This window comes from Apteryx mantelli, chromosome 28 (genome assembly GCF_036417845.1).
Source record: "Apteryx mantelli isolate bAptMan1 chromosome 28, bAptMan1.hap1, whole genome shotgun sequence".
NCBI lineage: Eukaryota > Metazoa > Chordata > Aves > Apterygiformes > Apterygidae > Apteryx > Apteryx mantelli.
The window spans coordinates 4,116,786-4,133,627 of record NC_090005.1 but is presented as its reverse complement, the minus strand read 5'-3'; the positions used below and the strand labels follow the sequence as shown (position 1 = coordinate 4,133,627).

Sequence of the window (16,842 nt, the reverse complement as noted above, 5' to 3'; positions counted from 1 at the left end):
CCTGAGCTGCCGAACGGCTGCTGAGACTGCACATTCCCGTGGGAAGGGTGTAAGATGTCCTCCAGAAGTAGCAGGCTATGAAGTGGTTATGTTTGTGTGTCTTCTTGTAACCCAGCTCAAAAGACCATTTAACCAGAGAACAGATGGAGTTGTATCAAGTTAATGTAAAACAGTTTCTGCTGTGTTTCCTGCTGTAGCTTGCAAACTCTGTGAAGTGGGAGAACTCATCTTGTAGAAGGCATCTGCATTTCCAGAATTGTTCCCTTGATCAAATGTTCTGGCTTTCCTTTCTAGAAAAGAGCTAAATAGTGAAGTCATGTTACCTTAACCACCCAAAACATTCATGGGGCTGGTGAGTGAATTTTCTGTGGTGAAGTAAGCTCAACCGAGGGATTTATTTTGACATTCTTCTCCTTCTATTAGAAAGGTAAAGTGAAGGAAGCTGCCCAGCGCTACCAGTATGCCCTGAAAAAATTCCCCAGGGAAGGGTTTGGAGAAGACCTGAAAACCTTCCGGGAGCTGAAGGTGTCGCTCCTTCTCAACCTCTCCCGATGTCGAAGGAAAATGAATGTAAGTCTCCCCACTCTTCATGGCCTTAAGAGCAAGCTGCCAGCTTCCCGCCTGTCCATATAGACGTGTCTCTCCTGTAATTGTGCTTCGGCCTCTGAGGTCTCTCCTCTCTGTAACCTGGTTGTCCTTCACAGAGCACTGACATTTTATAGTTCAAAAGAAGTAATGATTTAATATTCATTTCTGACTATTAAAAATTCATCGCTATGTTTATAGCTTTTTGAATTTTTTATTACTCCCTTTTGATGATGATGTGAATTGGGGGCGGAGGCATTTTTCAGATTTCTAGGGCAGCGGTGAGGGAGGAGCCAGGAGATGTGCTCCTGTGAATGCTAATTAATTTAAAATGAAGGAGCATATGCTTAGGGGGCTAGTACTTCCCCAGGGCAGTGACTCATTCAGAAACACCCCCACATCCTCCCTCTCCTCCCAGAACTGCCATATCACTGTCACTCTCCCTGCTCCGATCTAGCAGCATCTAGCGACAAACTTTTGCAACATTTCTGTTCTTCCAACAGACAAGTGCCAACTCCCCCTTTATCTGCGTTCGGAGACTTTCACCTCTACTACTTAAAGTCTCCATGCACTTGAAAAGTGAAATCTCCGCCAAGGCCGTGCGCCAGCGAAGATTGCACTGGAAGGGAAGGGATTTTGTGACACCTTCATTTCTTTAAGCTATGAAGGATGCAGATGAAAAGCAATGAAAGTAAAATCTTAATGCTGGCGAGCAAGCAACAGAGGGCTTGGAAAGATGAGAACCTTCTCTTTAAACAAGCCAACTCTCTGCTAAGCCTGTGCTTTAAGGGCAAAATTTTCAGCTTGCTATTAACGGGGAATCCCAGATATTGTGATAGAAAATTTCAGGGAGTTGTAATTACTCTGCAGGTTTTGCCCCTATAAATCAGACTGTAAAGTACCTACTTCCTGCCTACGTTCCCAGCTTAGTCGGTTAGACAATACCTCGGTAACTGCTACTGAAGATACAAACCAAAGTATATGCCTACAGGCCAGACTTGCGAATTTTCCCCTGTAGATTCAGAAGTGAAAATCTTCTTACTGAAAACTTTTGTGTATTCAAAACCAAAATTTTACCAAATTGCAAAATGGCAGGTTATGGCACGTGTCTGAGAATAAGACCGAAATGACAGCAGAAAGGAGCAGGCTCTGTGCCTGTGGCCTTTTGGGTTTCAGAGACTTAACCTGGCATCCATCCAGCTACACGTGGGAGTCCGCAGCGAAGGCATTGCCAGATAAGCTCCCACCCGTTAACACTGCGGGAGCTGTAGTCAGTGCAGTCAGTGGAGTCTTGGGTGCAATTCATCTCTTCCTACAGCAGACTCCTCAGTTTGCTCAGATGACTCACATCATGAGCTTCCCCAGACAGGCAACCAGAGAGCAAGCTCCAGTGTGGACTCCCTAGCTGAGATTAAACCTCCCCTTGGGTTTCATTAAGATGCAATGGCCTTACTTGCTTATGTCTGACTGCTAAGTGCAGTGTGAGTGGCCATCATGTGCTAATAAACCTCATTTCTATCATGCTTACTAAGGTTTTGAACAAATTAGGAGTACTCTTAGGTGCTCTTTCCCAGAACTGCTCAGGATTATAGCCCAAGTCAGCAATCCAAAGCAATGAGCATTCGACTGCCAAAGGAAAGCCCCTCCACTGGGCAGAGATCTCCTTTGCAGGCGCTCAGCTGCGCTTAGCAGTACGTGAAGCATTTGGGACAAGGGCAAGGGAGGGTGGACGGCAGAATTGGAACCATAGCTGATAGTCTGATCTCATGGTGCTGCCACTCAAAATCCCCAAACCAGTCTCCATTCCATGCTGTCACCTTCTCCCTCCCCCCTCCCAAGCAAGTCTCCCAAATGAGGTGTGGGAAAGGATGAGGAAAGGGTGTGACGGGCAGCACAGGTAAGACAGCTTCGACCGTGGAGCCCTGTTTGTAGTTACCGAGGTATCCGTAGTCCCTTCTTTCATGAGCAGTTTTATTCAGTCCCTTTGAAGTGTTTCACAGACTGTTACGGAGTGGGGAGCAGAGGGCGTGGGAAAGGTTTCCGATTGCTTTCAACTGTGGAAAAATCCTTCATGAGATCACATTCCAGCCTCGGCGAGACCAGATGTTTCCTCAGGGCTGTAGGATATTGGCCAGGGATTGCATGCACTTGGTGGGGACACAGTCAGTGAGAACGGAGCCAGTCTGAAGTAAAGGGCGCACTGGCCTCCGGTGGATGCCGTACAGCGTCCGGTGTTACGAGAGGGCTTTGAGTCTCAGGACACCATTGGAGCTACCTGGCTATAAATGATGTCGAATCCTTGTAAACCATTCCAGTACCATCAACTTTTCCAAGTTTACGTGCAAAAAAAACTGTCCATGTAAGTTTGTTTTCTTCCCAAATTGTATATATTTTTATATTTATATCTATTCAATTACTTATCTACCCACCTATTGTAATGACAGGATTTTGGAATGGCGGAGGAATTTGCTACTAAAGCACTGGAGCTGAAACCGAAATCTTATGAAGCTTACTATGCAAGAGCAAGGGCCAAACGCAGCAGCAGGTGAGGAGAGAGAGAGAGAAAAGTGAGAGGGGCTGTTCTCTTCGAGCCTGGCCACACCGATGTAGGCATTCACCGTGCAAAACCGTGCAAGTGTCCCCATGTGAAGAAATGGCCAAGGAACATGCATTAATGTGGTTACAAAAAACTCAAACTCCAAAGTAATACCCTCCCTCATTTGGTAATTTCTGGAGCACAGCTGAAGGCAAAAGTTTTGAGAAGTTCATCTTAGTTGAACTTTGTCTGAACACCTTACTACACGGGAAGTCTTTACGCCCAGATTGGGTATTCTCCAAAAAAATACACTTTAGTTCAACCACGGCTTGGACTTGAAGCAAAGTGTGATTCATGGAAGTCCTGTGGCCTGTGTTATGCAAGAGGGCAGACTCGTATTCATCACAGTGGTCTCTTCTGGCCTTAAAATCTATGAATCTCCCTGTCCTACAGCACTTCTTGCAAGGCAGAAACTGAGGACTAGTGGTGCAGTGACTGTGCAGGCAAATGTGAGCTATTTTGCTTTCAGCCAGAGCTTGTGCCCAGAGCACTCAAACCAGCTATTAGAGAGAAGCAGTGCAGGGATCTCGGTGCATCTCGGATGGAGCCCAGAGAATTCCCTTGTTAACCTCCCGGAAAACTAAAAAGATGCAAGATTAGATTCTTTTCAAAACCTATCAATGCCATTCCTAAATGAGCAGGAGGGCTTGCTTTTGAGTCGTACACTCAAGGCCTGGGCATGCTGTCATTGCACGAATCTCAGTTTTGAATTGGAGCCACCGTGTCTTGCATGGCAGTGCAGAAAATCGCCAGAGCCAGTGGTCTGTAAAGTCCACCTGTGTAAACATCGGGGCTCAGTAGGCAACACTGCAGTTTGACCTTCCACCCTAGAGCTGATGTGTGCAGCTGGGCTCCTGGCTAGCTGATGCTGCACTGCTTGGTCCAGCCAGGTCTTGATGTGGGAGGTGAAGCCGTGACCTTCTGTTCTGGAGAGAAGTCCTGCTAGCTGAACCACGCTGACTTTATACCTTTCCTTTATTGGTTTTGCTCTCCACTGTTTCCAGAATGCTTTTAAGGAAGCGTAAGAACTCGGTTGCTTTCCAGATGGTATCAGCCTCCCCCACATACAAGCGTTCTTGTCTCCCCTAGTCTTTCCAATAGAAACTGTCGCCACTTTGGCTCGTCTTATTGGTTTCCCTATTTTGTGCACAGCAGCAACCCTAAGGTCAGCACGGTCCAGGGAAAAACACTTTTCCTTCTTGCACTTGGTTTTGAATGGGTCTTGCCAAAGCAGAGGCTGGTGTTGGGAGGTGCTGGAGAATTTCTTCTCTATGACAGGGCAGTGAACTGGGGTGTTTGCACGTTCAGCCCAGGGTGGGGATCATCCCCCAGCTCGCAATCAGGCTAAAATAGATTGTTTTGCTGAAAAGCGAACAGTGACCCTGTAAATGACAACCCACTTCCCTGCATCCCCACCTCCCTTTTACGCCTGCCAGGCCTTGCAGCTGCAGAGCCCCTGCCCTGGGGGCTTGCAGGCTTGCTAACGGGGCTTCGTTCCTCCTTGGAAGCGGTTAGGCGAATCCAGTGCAGGACGGGAGAGACAGCCTGGCCTCCAGTGCTGACCCATGGGAACGCCCGAGTTGTGGAGCCAGCCCTGCCGCCGTGTGGTCTTGGCATCAGGCAGGAGCAGTTAAATTTTCGCTGGTGTAAGCAGATGCAACTCCATCAAAGCTGCCCTTGTTTGCAGCGACGGGGAACTTGGCTCTTAGCTACCTGTGCTTTGGCTTCCCCTTCACTCATATTGGGGTGGGGGGGGGGGAAAGCTCATGGTGGTGCTGTGAGGAATAATTTAATTAGCCTGTAGCGCACACTGCAGAGGACAGGCATTTCTGCTAGTCTGGGCCATGCCATCCCGGGAGCGTGTTCCCCCCTTCCCCAGAACGGCTGGCAGAATTTTCCTTCCGTTTGTATAAAATAAACCCGAGGGAGGCACACGAGGCAGAGTTTGAGAGACGTGGCCAGCTGTAGCAGCCTCAGATTTTTCCCTCAGTAAAATGGACAAGCCGCTTAACACTCGCTAGCCTCCGAGAACCGCTCCCTTCAAATCCAGAGTAATTTCAGTTCTCATTTCTGTCCCTTTGTCAAGCAGGCAGTTTTCAGCAGCCCTGGAGGACCTGAACGAGGCCATCAAGCTGTGTCCGAACAACCGTGAGATCCAGCGGCTGCTGATGCGAGTGGAAGAGGAGTGCAGGCAGGTGCAGCAGCAGCAGCAGCAGCAGCAGCAACCACCGCTCCCGGTGGAGCCCGAACCTGAAGCCCAGCATGAAGAGCTCTATTCTGTGCAAGACATCTTTGAGGAGGAATACCTTGAGCAGGATGTAGAAAATGTTTCCATTGGCTTGCAGACGGAGTCAAGGCCAAACCAAGGGCTGCCCATCATCCAGAGTCCACCCCCGTCCCCAGCTCACAGGGACTCGGCCTATATTTCTGGCTCGCCTCTTGGCTCTCATCAGGTCTTTGACTTCAGGTCCAATAGTTCAGTGGGTTCGCCAACCAGGCAAGGATACCAGTCTACATCTCCTGCTATGTCTCCGACGCACCAGAACTCTCATTATAGACCTAGTCCTCCACACACTTCCCCTGCTCACCAGGGCTCCTCTTACCGCTTCAGTCCACCTCCTGTTGGAAGTCAAGGGAAAGAATATCAAAGTCCACCACCTTCCCCTCTTCGTAGAGGTCCTCAGTATCGCGCCAGCCCCCCTGCAGAAAGCATGAGCGTTTATAGGTCACAGTCTGGTTCCCCGGTTCGTTATCAGCAAGAACCTAGTGGGGTCAGCCAGCTCCCCGGTAGACCAAAGTCTCCGTTATCCAAAATGACGCAGCGGTCTTTCCAGATGCCCCAGCTTCCCGTTGCGGTGCCCCAGCAAGGGCTGAGACTGCAGCCAGCTAAGGCGCAGATTGTGAGAAGCAACCAGCCCAGCTCTGCAGTGCATTCGAGTACTGTAATTCCAACTGGTGCTTACAGCCAAGTTGCCCACTCGATGGCCAGCAAATACCAGTCAGCATCAGGGGAGATAGGGGTTAGCCAGAGTAGGTTGGTCTATCAAGGCTCAATCGGTGGAATCGTAGGTGACAGTAGACCGGTGCAACACGTTCAGGCAAGTCTCAGCGCAGGAGCAATTTGTCAGCATGGAGGTCTGGCTAAAGAAGATCTTCCACAGAGGCCTTCCTCAGCATACAGGGGTGGGATGAGATACAGCCAGACGCCTCAGATCGGACGAAGTCAGTCAGCTTCCTATTATCCAGTCTGTCACTCGAAGCTTGATCTGGAACGTTCTTCCCTTCCCTCCGGCCAGCTCGGCTCTCCAGATGTGTCTCATCTCATAAGAAGGCCCATTACAGTTAATCCCAGTGAAATAAAGCCTCACCCGCCAACTCCAAGACCGCTGCTTCATTCTCAAAGTGTTGGCCTCAGATTCTCTCCTTCCAGCAATAGCATTTCATCCACCTCCAACCTGACGCCCAACTTTCGCCCTTCTGCTTCTATTCAGCAAATGGAGATTCCTCTCAAGCCAGCTTATGACAGATCATGCGATGAACTTTCTCCAGTCTCTCCAACTCAGGGGGGTTACCCCAGTGAGCCAGCCCGTTCCAGGACCACGCCGTTCATGGGAATCATAGATAAAACCGCTCGGACTCAGCAGTACCCCCATCTCCATCAACAGAACCGGACCTGGGCTGTGTCATCAGTGGATACTGTTATTAGTCCTACGTCTCCTGGCAACCTCCCCCAGCCAGAATCATTTAGCCCACCTTCTTCAATCAGCAACATTGCCTTTTATAACAAAACCAACAATGCACAGAACGGCCATTTGCTAGAGGAAGACTATTACAGCCCCCATGGGATGCTAGCCAATGGGTCCCGGGGAGACCTCTTGGAGAGAGTCACCCAAGCCTCCTCGTATCCAGATGTTAAGGTGGCTAGGACACTGCCTGTTGCACAGGCCTACCAGGACAACCTGTACAGGCAGCTCTCCAGGGACTCTAGACAAGGGCAGACATCCCCAATCAAACCAAAGAGACCATTTGTGGAGTCTAATGTGTAAAAGACGCTTGTTGGAGTAAGACCCTTATGTTTTCAGCACACACTTCCAAGCTTGATTTCCATGCATATTCTTATTATTATTTTTATTTCTCTTTGGTAGCTACATGACCAAGTTTCTCCGGTACTTTCTGTGTGGTGGTCAGACAGCCATGCATGTGCTCCAGCCCTTTTGTTACCCAGCTGACTGTGAAGCCAACATCAGACAAGCCAGTATCATTTGCCCAATTCAAACCAAGTTCCCTCACAGTTTTCAGCTGTCAACCAGGATATTTTAGTACACGGTGTGGGGTAGGCGAGAAATATCCCCTACGCAGTGGGAGGTAACCAGCTCTTTTCAAGAGACAATCACGTTCGCTTTAAATTAGTTTCTTTTGTCTCAATGAGCTCTTACACAATTCCGATGAAAATTCCTAGTGGGAGCAGAGCAGGGATCGCAGGAGCCTTTTCAGAGGTTGGATCCGCAGGTTCCCCGTGCCGCTCGCTTTGCCCAGTAAGAGCTAATTACCCGCCGGGAGCAGGGCGTGATTTGTTTTTAATACAAAGTAGCTATGCACAATAACCCTCCTGCTTGGTCCGGTTGATAGAATTTTAATCTGAATTGTAGCTGTCCTGAATTGTAGCTGTTCGTTAGTTAACGGTGTCATCTGCCGGAAGGGGTGGGGATCACAAGATGCTTTGCTACTTTGCGAGCTGCGTTCCAAGCGCCCCGGCACTGATTTACTCCGGGGCGTTTTACGAGTGTTCGGAGGGGTTGAAGTTGGCCCTTCTTACGCATATTAAGCAGCCAAGGGATTTGGCTAGAAACCTCTCGCGCGTTCTGTGAACTGGGATCGCAACCGCCGCTTCTTCGCACCGTTAGCAGATGACTGCACCTCACACGCACCACCGCGCTTTCACCGGGACGGTTTAACGGTGGGGTTTTCGTTTGGTTTGTTTTTTTGCTCGCAAGGAAAAAAAAAAAAATCCGAATAGGAAATCGTATTCAAGGAGGAAAACTGCAATTTTTTGTTGATGTTGGGTTTTTTTGTTTTTTTTCGGATGGGGATGCGTAACGTGCCACGAGGCAGGAAGGGTCCGAGGAGACGTGTTAGTGAAGTCCTCCTGCAAAGGCAGCCCTGCGGCGTCGCGTCCCTTCTGCTCGCGCCCGCTCCCGTTCCCAGACCCCGCGCCGTAGCGAGGGCCGCGCTCCTCCGGGGGAAGTGGCCGTTTTCCTTAGAGCTGCAAGATCTGTTCCTGAAATTTGGGAAAGCGATTGCCGTGTTCCTTACCTGTAAATGTTAGCGACAATGTTTTGCTCTTTAAGGACCTGTAGTTAAAAAAGAGATATTTATAATTTATTTATGCAATCCGTTTCAGGACGTTTGGGGGGGTTTGGGGTTTTTGTTTGTTTGTTTTTTCCTTTTTTTTAAGCAAACGCAAATCACGTCGAGACAGCGTGAAAAGCAGGGGACACTTCCCAAAACCTTTTTACGGAATTTTTCCATTGTTCTCTGGGATTTTGTGGGGGGTGGCGGGACTTTCTTCACAGCTGCTTCGTTTATTACTGAGTTGCGTTCTGTAATCTGCCTTTTTTGGTTGCTGAGGGCAAACGGTCGGACGAACTGGGGCGGGGGGGGAAGAGTGTTAATCCTGTAGCTTGTTTTAAAGCAAAATAGTGCCTGTTGCCCAGTGCTGAATCGCATTCATATCCACCCCTAAGAACAGAAAGGGTTTATCCCAAGCAGGAGGAATGGTATTTTTCAGTGTTTCCAAAGGGCTATGCGAATCTAGTAGTAGATCGAAAGACTTATCGAACCAAATCGAAGGGTCTAGCCTCAGCTAGTGTAAACGAGCATCTCCCCCGCGTGACTCCAGTGCAGCTACAGCGATTTACACCAGCTAAGGATTCGGCCTGAAACTCTAAGCAAACCCTGGCTTTGATTGAGCTTTATTTTTATTTTATTTTTATTTTTTTGCATGTGGCTCGGCGCATCTCGTTGCAATTCCGCTGCCTAATTTGCTCAGGCCAAACCGGGACGCGCGTAACCTCGGGACGACGGAGGCTTGTGTCTCATAGACATGTTGGAAGTATTCGGAGGGAGGGGGGTGGTTTTGCCTCTGCGGGCTTTGGAGATTCTCGTACTCTTTTGGCTCTTTTTTATATTTGTCCGAGCCAGTAGTTGTCTCGGGGTCGGCGTTTTCTTTCTCGAGGTACAACGCGGTTCGGACCCTTTGCTTTATTGCAGGGATGTGCAAAGCAGGTTGTAAGCTGGGAGCCTCCGCGGTAGCTTTAGGCCTCGGCGGCTGCGAGGAACCAGGCGGGTGCATGCACTATTTCTCTCCTTGAAAGCGATGTGACGGGGATTTTTTTTTTTTTTGCTTCCTCTCTTTTTTAAGTAGCGTGTTCTGCTTTATAAGGAATAACCGATCTTTGCCGCGTACAGCGCGCCTAGCTAGCCGCTGCCTATCCGTGGGTCCGGAGTAGCAGCGATGGTTTTGTTCAAAGCTGCCCGTCCCCCAGCTTTCCCCAACGAGTGAGTGGGCTTTCCGCCTTTAGTTGCTTCTTTGAAAGGCAAAAATAACCCAATTCAGGCCCGGTCAGGTGAGACGGGCTGCGGCCGCAAGGCGCGGAGGCAGACGGGACGAGCCTTGCCGAGGAGAGCGCCGCTGTACGAACCGCCTGCGCTTGGCTTTGCTCCTCGCCGCCCTGCGGAAACGTCCCCCGGCAGCGCTGCCGTGTCCGACTTTGGGTTGGCGAAGATGTCCGAAGGGAAAACAAAACAAAACAAAAAAAAAACGCCCAACAGCTCACACTTTAACGCAGATACCGAGATGAAGCAGCGCTTAACTACTGCGGCGTGCAGGGTTTTTCACGCTACCATGTGTCGCATTTTCACAGGATTCTTGCACTAATGGTTTTCCATCTGTTCTCTCTGTAAATGGGTGCACTTTACTGTTTGGATTTGTTACTATGATAAATACTGGATATTTAAGCGTGAGTAGTGTCTTCATTAGAAAATAGCGAAACAGCTCTTGTCTCTTAGTGTATTTTTCAAAAAAGGAAAAGAAAAAAAGAAAAGAAGCGAAGCAATGAATCATAACATTTATAGCACAAGAACCGACTCTTGTATATAAGCAGCAACAGATTGAGTAATTTTTAAATACAGAATTATTTGCAGTGATTTTTAAAGCGCTTCCCCAGCAATTTTCTTAGGGACAGCCGAGGCCCGACGGTTGCGGTAGTCGCCGGCTCGGTAAGGAACGCCCCTCTCCCTCGCAAAGCCGCTCTTTAAACAAGCCCGCGCGTCCTCCGGGGCCTGATTAGCATTTGGCACGGCCGGGAAAAAAGGAAAAAAAAAAAAGCAGAGATCGCTTTGTGTTTGCTGTCGCTCGTAGCTCTGCTGTAACGTGCGCCGTTGCACTCGACGGAGCCCGGGACGTGGATCTCGCTGCCCCGGCTGCGGCGGTTCGGCTGGCGAAGCCCCGTTGTGCCCGCTAGCAGGAGGAAACCCGGTTCTCCGTAACCTTGAACACATCCCTCCCCCAATCCCAACCCGAATTTGGTTCTTGGGACCCGTTCGGCAGGCGATGCCTTAGCGAATATGTGTATTTGAGCGCACCACCCAGCAGATGTCCCTCGTCCGCCGCCAGCCTCGGCCATCGGCGCCTGCCGCGTCCGCCGTGGGGGAGTCACCGGTTCTTTATTTCTTTCCCAGGCTGGATGGACCCCCCCCGCCCTGGCACCAGGAAAGCGGACGCGGCGTTGCGTGCGGCTCCGTAGCCGTCCCTGCCCGGCCAGGTTAGGAATGGCATTGACGGGCTTCGAAAATGGACTTTCGTGGCCGTTGGAGCGCTCGGGAAAGGAAGGGCTTTAGGGGGGCGAGCCCCTTGGAGGGGGGGGGGTCTCCCACAAACCCCGGCGCCTGCTGCCTGGCGCACGCTGCCGGCAGGTGGGTTCATATTTTTTTTTCTCTCCCCCCCTTTATTTTTCCCCCACACACACTTTAACGGCTGTCAAGAAAACCTCTTAGCTAGTGCAACCATTTTTGCGCGCCTACGAGCACCCGCCTAAGCCATATTTGGGTTAGGTCCCGCACCCGGGTGGCTACCAAATTCCTCCCGTTGGTCGGTCGGTCGGTCCCCCTCGTGCAAAGATTATCGTGTATTCAGGGTATAGCCGGGAGACGTCGAGCTAAAACCGAAGTGCCAGCTACGCCTTATGCAGAGAAGCAAGCGAGCCAGCGTGCCTGCTCTTTGCCGGGGGGGGGGGGGGTCAGGCTTGGATTCGGTCTTTTGGGAATTGGAGCAGCTCGTCGTCCCGGGATTCGTGTTTAACCAAGGGCTTAGGGTAAGAGCTACCGTACCCGCTGCGATCCGGCACGGAGGCCTCCGCGGTGAGCCACCGAGCCGCCACTCTCGTTGCTCCGAGCCGCGGCCGGCCGGGATGCATTCGGACACAAGCACAACGGTGGAAGCCGGGCTGCTTTTTCCCAGCGTCGTTTGGATAACCGCTGGATTTTGTGTTCAGTCAAACTCTTTTTCTACCACAAAACCACTAAGGGCTCAATCATTTAGCGCGATCCATTCGCCTCCGGTCTCCCAACTGCGGCTGGATCCCGCTGGAACTGTTGCGGATCTCCCCGAGGGAAAAGGCAAAACCCAAGCGTGCTCGTCGCCGCCCAAGCGAAGGGACGCCGAGCACATCCGCCGTATCCTTCCCTCCTGCTGATTCGGTAGCCGTCGCGGTCCTCGGGAGTCGGTGGGCAGTTCCTGGCCGGCAGTTTCGCATCCCGGCCGCTCGGCAAGGACTCGGGGGAGGCGGTGGGGCCGGGGGCGGCCAGTGGCGCGGCGAAAGGGGGGGGAAAAGCTCCTCAGGCCCAGGGAATTCGGTCACTTTACCTTCAGCCTGCCTCCGTGTGCGCTGATACGCCGGGCACCGTTAGCAAGCTCAGAGCAGCACCGTGTGCGTTAAGTCCGTTTCGTTAACACGCCGCTAACTCGAGAGCCGAAGGTGGACTCTTCCAGTAGTGCAGGTGTCATTTCTGTCGAGCATTTTCTTTCCCATGGTGTCGCATAACGACGTTTTTGTCTCTGTTCTGTCTTCACGTCCGCGAGGATCCGAGTCAGTACAAATATGTACAGTATATACACTTTGTGGTTTGTACTATTACCTGGTTGCCATCCTTCAAGACACTTGCTGGGAAGATCTTTAAGACACTTAATTTTCCTTTAGCTTTTCTATAATTCCGATGTAAAGGACTTTCTCTGTACAGTATATTATTCAATGCATGTTCTGTTCTCTCTACTGATATATTGAACACCACACAGTCGTGACATTGCGCAGCGGGAAGAGCGACCCCTGCATCCAGCTGAGGCCTTCGCCTCTCATGTATAAGGAAAGAAGACAAAAATATTTTTTCCTTTGCTGTATTTGCTTGAGCAGAGTTTTCTTGTCTGTACATGTGAGCTGTGAGATAGATGTGAAAAGTTCAAAAAGAATGCATTTCCCCCCACCCCCCTGTATACAGATTGTAATCTGTACAATGAAAACTGTATGTATGAAAAAATGTACTTATTTATAAATGGTTAACACTTGGAAACAGAGTCCGGACTGGTGTTTTCCCCACGCTGCAGCCTGAAATGAAGGAAAGGGCGCTCCGTGCTTTCTCGGCATGGCTGTACCGAGATTAAAATAAACCCTTTAACAGGATGGTGCATGCAGGCAACTGGGATTTGGGTTGTGCCGAGTGCGGGAATGCGGTTACGGGGAGGATTTTTGCTCTCATCTGGTTGCCGCTGCTGGCAGCGTGCGTGTCCCCAGGGGCGTTCGGGGAGGAAGGGAGACGCCGAGCGTCCCCGCTTGCTTCGTCCCTGCCCGATCTTGCAGCCGCGAGGGGCCGGGCTGAGCGCGGGAACCGGCTCGCGGCCCAGCGCTGCGGCGGGCGAAGCTCGGCAGAAAATCTTGCGCTTTGGGGTATTTTGAAACACCGAGCGGGGGAGCACAGACAGGAGGAGGGCCAAGTTAGCTGCAAATATTTATTAGGTCAGGAGCATCCACGAAGCAGACAGTACACAGCACAGGAGGGGGGAACGTTTCCAGCTTTAAGGCATTAACATCGCGCAGCCCCTTTTCGTTGCTTCGAGCCGCCCAGGGAAGCCTTTGGGGGGCAGCAGCCCCGACACACGGCTGCTTGAATGAGGTGGGTTAAAAACAACGAGTAGAAAATCCTGGCAATTGTAAACATCGGATCTGCTCTTTGGCATAAAGAAACGCAAATGGACCATGGCAGTTGCTTTTTTTTTCTTTTTTTTTTTTTCAGAGGCACGTTTCCTGCAGGGGCCAGGGCTCTCCGCAGATGCGGCTCGGAGCACGGCTCCTTCTGGGTTGCAGGGACTTAGAGCAGGGAAAAACCCCTCGGGGGCAGCCTGGCCTCTGATTTCCATCAGCAGGGCAGTCATTTGGCACAATTTCAGGAAGCGTAAGATGCGGATGAGCCTAGTGAACGTGCCGACTCTGGCAAACGGGGACAAGGGAAGGCTGCAGGGAGCCGCTGTCACAGTGGGGCAGGTGACTCAACCTGAGTCATCCTGAAAGGAGAACGGGTTTTTTCAGGAAAAAGCCACTGACGGATCCAACGCTCTTCGCAAACAGGGTGCCCGCGGAGCGCCAAGGCTGGGAGGTAGGACCAGGGCTGCCAGGTAAGGACCAGGCTGCTACGGAGCGATGCCTGTGGCAGCAAAGGATCCAGCCCCGGCATTTACCCGGGGAGAGGCTCTTCCTATGGGCAGGGAGGGTTCGCTGGCGGCTGCAAAGCTGGGCTGCGATGGGGCAGAGCAAAGGAGGAATAAGGCCAAGTGATGCTGCGCCCTAGGGCCAGCGTTACACCAACAAGCGCTTCCTTTCCCAGCTGCCCCCGTGGGCCCCGAGCCCCCGCAGAGCCCCGCGCAAAGGCTCTTCCCAGCCCCGACGCCGGGGACCGGAGCCGGACTACGCAGGTAGGATCCGACAGCGACGACCGCACGCGACAAGGCGCCCGCGTGCCGGGGGCCGGGGGGGCTGGGGGCATCACTGGCTGCCGCTGGGGCTCTCGCCCTCCGTGAGGGTCTTGAAGTCCATGGAGAGGGCCAGCTCCTCGGGCAGCGGCGGGCGCTTCCAGTCGTCGCGCGTCAGGATGTAGCCCACCACCAGCCCGAAGGCGACCAGCAGCAGCCCCAGCGTGTTGGCCAGGACGCCCTCGGGCGCAAACTGGCTGTAGGAGTCCCTGCGGGCACAGAGGGCGACGCTGGAGCCTCGGGGCAGGGCCGAAGGGACATCCCTGCCCGGGGGGTGACAGGCCAGAGCCCTGGAAATGGTCCCTTTCCCCCAAATGAGTGCAAGAGGTGGGATCTGGTTTGGGGGGGGGAAACTCCTCATCCTAGGGAAAATGGGGGGCACAGTACTAGTGCCCTGGCTATAGCCAGCCTGGCACATCCTCCGGCCAGCTGTGCCCTGCCCCAGCCAGCTGTGTCCTGTCCCCATCCTGTTGCGCCCTGTCCCCCAGCTAGCTGTGCCCTGTCCCCACCAGCTGTGCCCTGTTCCTTGGCCAGATGTGCTTTGTCTCCAGCCACCTGTGTCCTGTCCCCAACACCTGTGTCCTGTCCCCACCACCTGTGTCCTGTCCCCGGCCAGCTGTGCCCCTTCCCTGCCCCTTTCCTTGCCAGATGTGCTGTCTCCCCAGGCAGCTGTACGCTGTCCCCCACCAGCAGTGTCCTGTCCCCAGCCGGGGGGGGGGGAAGGCAGCTCGTGGTGGTGGCCCCAGCCGTGTCCCGGCGCTCTGACCCAGGCTGGGGCCGCGGCAGCCCCCGATCCCACCGCTGCCGGCAGGGGAGCTGGGCCGGGGCCGGGGCAGCCGTCAGCCCTGCGGGCCGGGCGCAGGGGGAGCCCCGTCGCCCACCCACCCACCTGCTCGGGGCACCCACCTGATGTTGAAGAGGAGCATTTCGGTGATGCCCAGCAGGCAGGCGGCGACGGAGAGCACGAGCAGGGCGACGCCGCCGAAGACGTGCAGGGGCTTGTAGCGGCCGCGCAGCGCGAAGGTCGCGCCGGGGAAGAGGAAGAACCCGAAGCCCAGGAGCCACTGGAGGGCAAAGGGGGGGGCACGACGGGGGGGGATGGACGTCAGGGCTCGGCCGGCCTCGCGGCCCCGGCCCCGCAGCCCCCAGCCCTCACCTGCACCGCGTAGAGCACCAGGGCGGCCATGCCGCACCAGCTGTGCAGGCTGTACATGTGGGCGATGCCCTTCTCGCCGTGCGCCTCGAAGATGGCCGCGACGCCTGCGGAGAGGAGCGGACGGAGCGCGTTAGCGCCGGCCCCGGGGGGCGCGGAGGGCGAGGGGACGGGGGGCGAGGGGGGCCGCGCCGGCGCTCACCCACGAGGGCCACCAGCAGCGCCGAGCCGTGGAGCAGCGCGTGCAGCACCTTGGCGGAGCGCTTGGCCTCCTTCCTGAAGACCCGGTAGACCAGGAGAGCTGCGGAGAAGGCGGAGGGGTGGCTGAGGGGGGTGAAGCGGGGGGGCCGGCAGCCCGCGGGCGGCTCCCAAATCGAAGTTACTCCGATTTTTTTCGCCCGCCCGGGGTGCCCCGCGGGCAGTTCAACCGGCGGAGGCCAGCGCGCGGCGCCGCCGCTCACCGTCACCCTGGAGGAAGACCATGGCCACCACCATGCAGAGCGGGTGGACGTTGGCGCGCAGGCCGCCGGCCCAGGCCACGCCGCCCCGGTAGCGGCCCAGCCAGGCGCCGGTGGCCACCAGGGCCGCCAGGCCCAGCAGCTGCGACAGGGCCACGTAGGCCGAGAGCCCCGGCGGGCCGGCAGGCCGCGGCGCGCCGCCGTCCATGGCAGGCCGGTGGGGAGACACCTGTGGGGGGGACACAGAGAGATAAGGATTGGGGGGTGGGTCAGGGCGGCGGGGTGATCCCCCCCTCCCCGTCTCCCGGCCCCGGAGGGCTCCCGGATGGTGGCATGGCGGCCGCTCCGGCCTCCCCCCCCCCCCAACCCTGAGGCCGGCCGCCGCTCCGCCCTCACCTGCCACGGAGCCGGGATGCTTCCTGGTCCGCCCAGCGCCACGGAGGTGGCTCCCGGCCCTCCTTCTCCCTCCCGCCTTCCCCATCCCTCCATCCCCGGCTCGCCCACGCGTCGCCCCATCCCGAAAAGCAAACCCTGAATCCGGGCAGGGGCACGGAGGGGACAGTCTCCCCCCCCACCACCTCCACAGCCCCCACTTTTTACAGCTTTTTTTAATAAAAGCAGCATGTGGGGGGGGGGGGGCAGCGAGGCTCCTCCAGGTTTGGGGACCGAAGCGGCGGCTCTTGGGGACACCTGTCGCCCTCCCTCCCCCCCCCCCCGCGCTGCCACGGTGGCTGCAGCAGCCGGTCCGTGGTGCCGGCGGAGGCAGGGGGGGATTTACGCAGCGCAGGCGCCCGCTTTGTTCCCAGCCGCCTTGATTGGATCAGGCCGGATAAGTGGGTTAAGGGAATCGGTTTATGCCATTAGGTCTCGCTGCAAACGCTGCCTGCCCGCGCCTGGACTCGCCGCCTGGGGCCACAGCGGGTGCTGGGCTCCAGCATCATGGACACGGTGGGCGCTGCGGGGGGGGGGGGAT

General features: G+C 54.5%; 2 protein-coding genes across 2 annotated transcripts in view; one reads left to right on the top strand and one right to left on the bottom strand.

The window, feature by feature from the left end:
• The window catches only part of TANC2 (tetratricopeptide repeat, ankyrin repeat and coiled-coil containing 2), a 248,609-nt gene extending 238,411 nt beyond the window's left edge, over window positions 1-10,198 (top strand). Inside the window, exons 27-29 of the mRNA XM_067311864.1 lie at window positions 424-570; window positions 3,030-3,130; window positions 5,271-10,198. Coding sequence (XP_067167965.1) covers window positions 424-570; window positions 3,030-3,130; window positions 5,271-7,227 — 2,205 coding nt within the window. The 3' untranslated portion in view covers window positions 7,228-10,198. The remainder of the gene's footprint in view (window positions 1-423; window positions 571-3,029; window positions 3,131-5,270) is intronic.
• A 3,029-nt stretch (window positions 10,199-13,227) lies between these two features.
• CYB561 (cytochrome b561) lies at window positions 13,228-16,236 on the bottom strand. The gene is made up of 5 exons (XM_067311974.1): window positions 15,873-16,236; window positions 15,614-15,712; window positions 15,415-15,518; window positions 15,165-15,322; window positions 13,228-14,467 (listed from the first exon to the last, which is right to left on the bottom strand). Exons 1-5 carry the CDS (start codon window positions 16,075-16,077, stop codon window positions 14,272-14,274), a joined length of 762 nt encoding a protein of 253 aa, XP_067168075.1. The 5' UTR covers window positions 16,078-16,236; the 3' UTR covers window positions 13,228-14,271.
• Window positions 16,237-16,842: the final 606 nt, after the last annotated feature.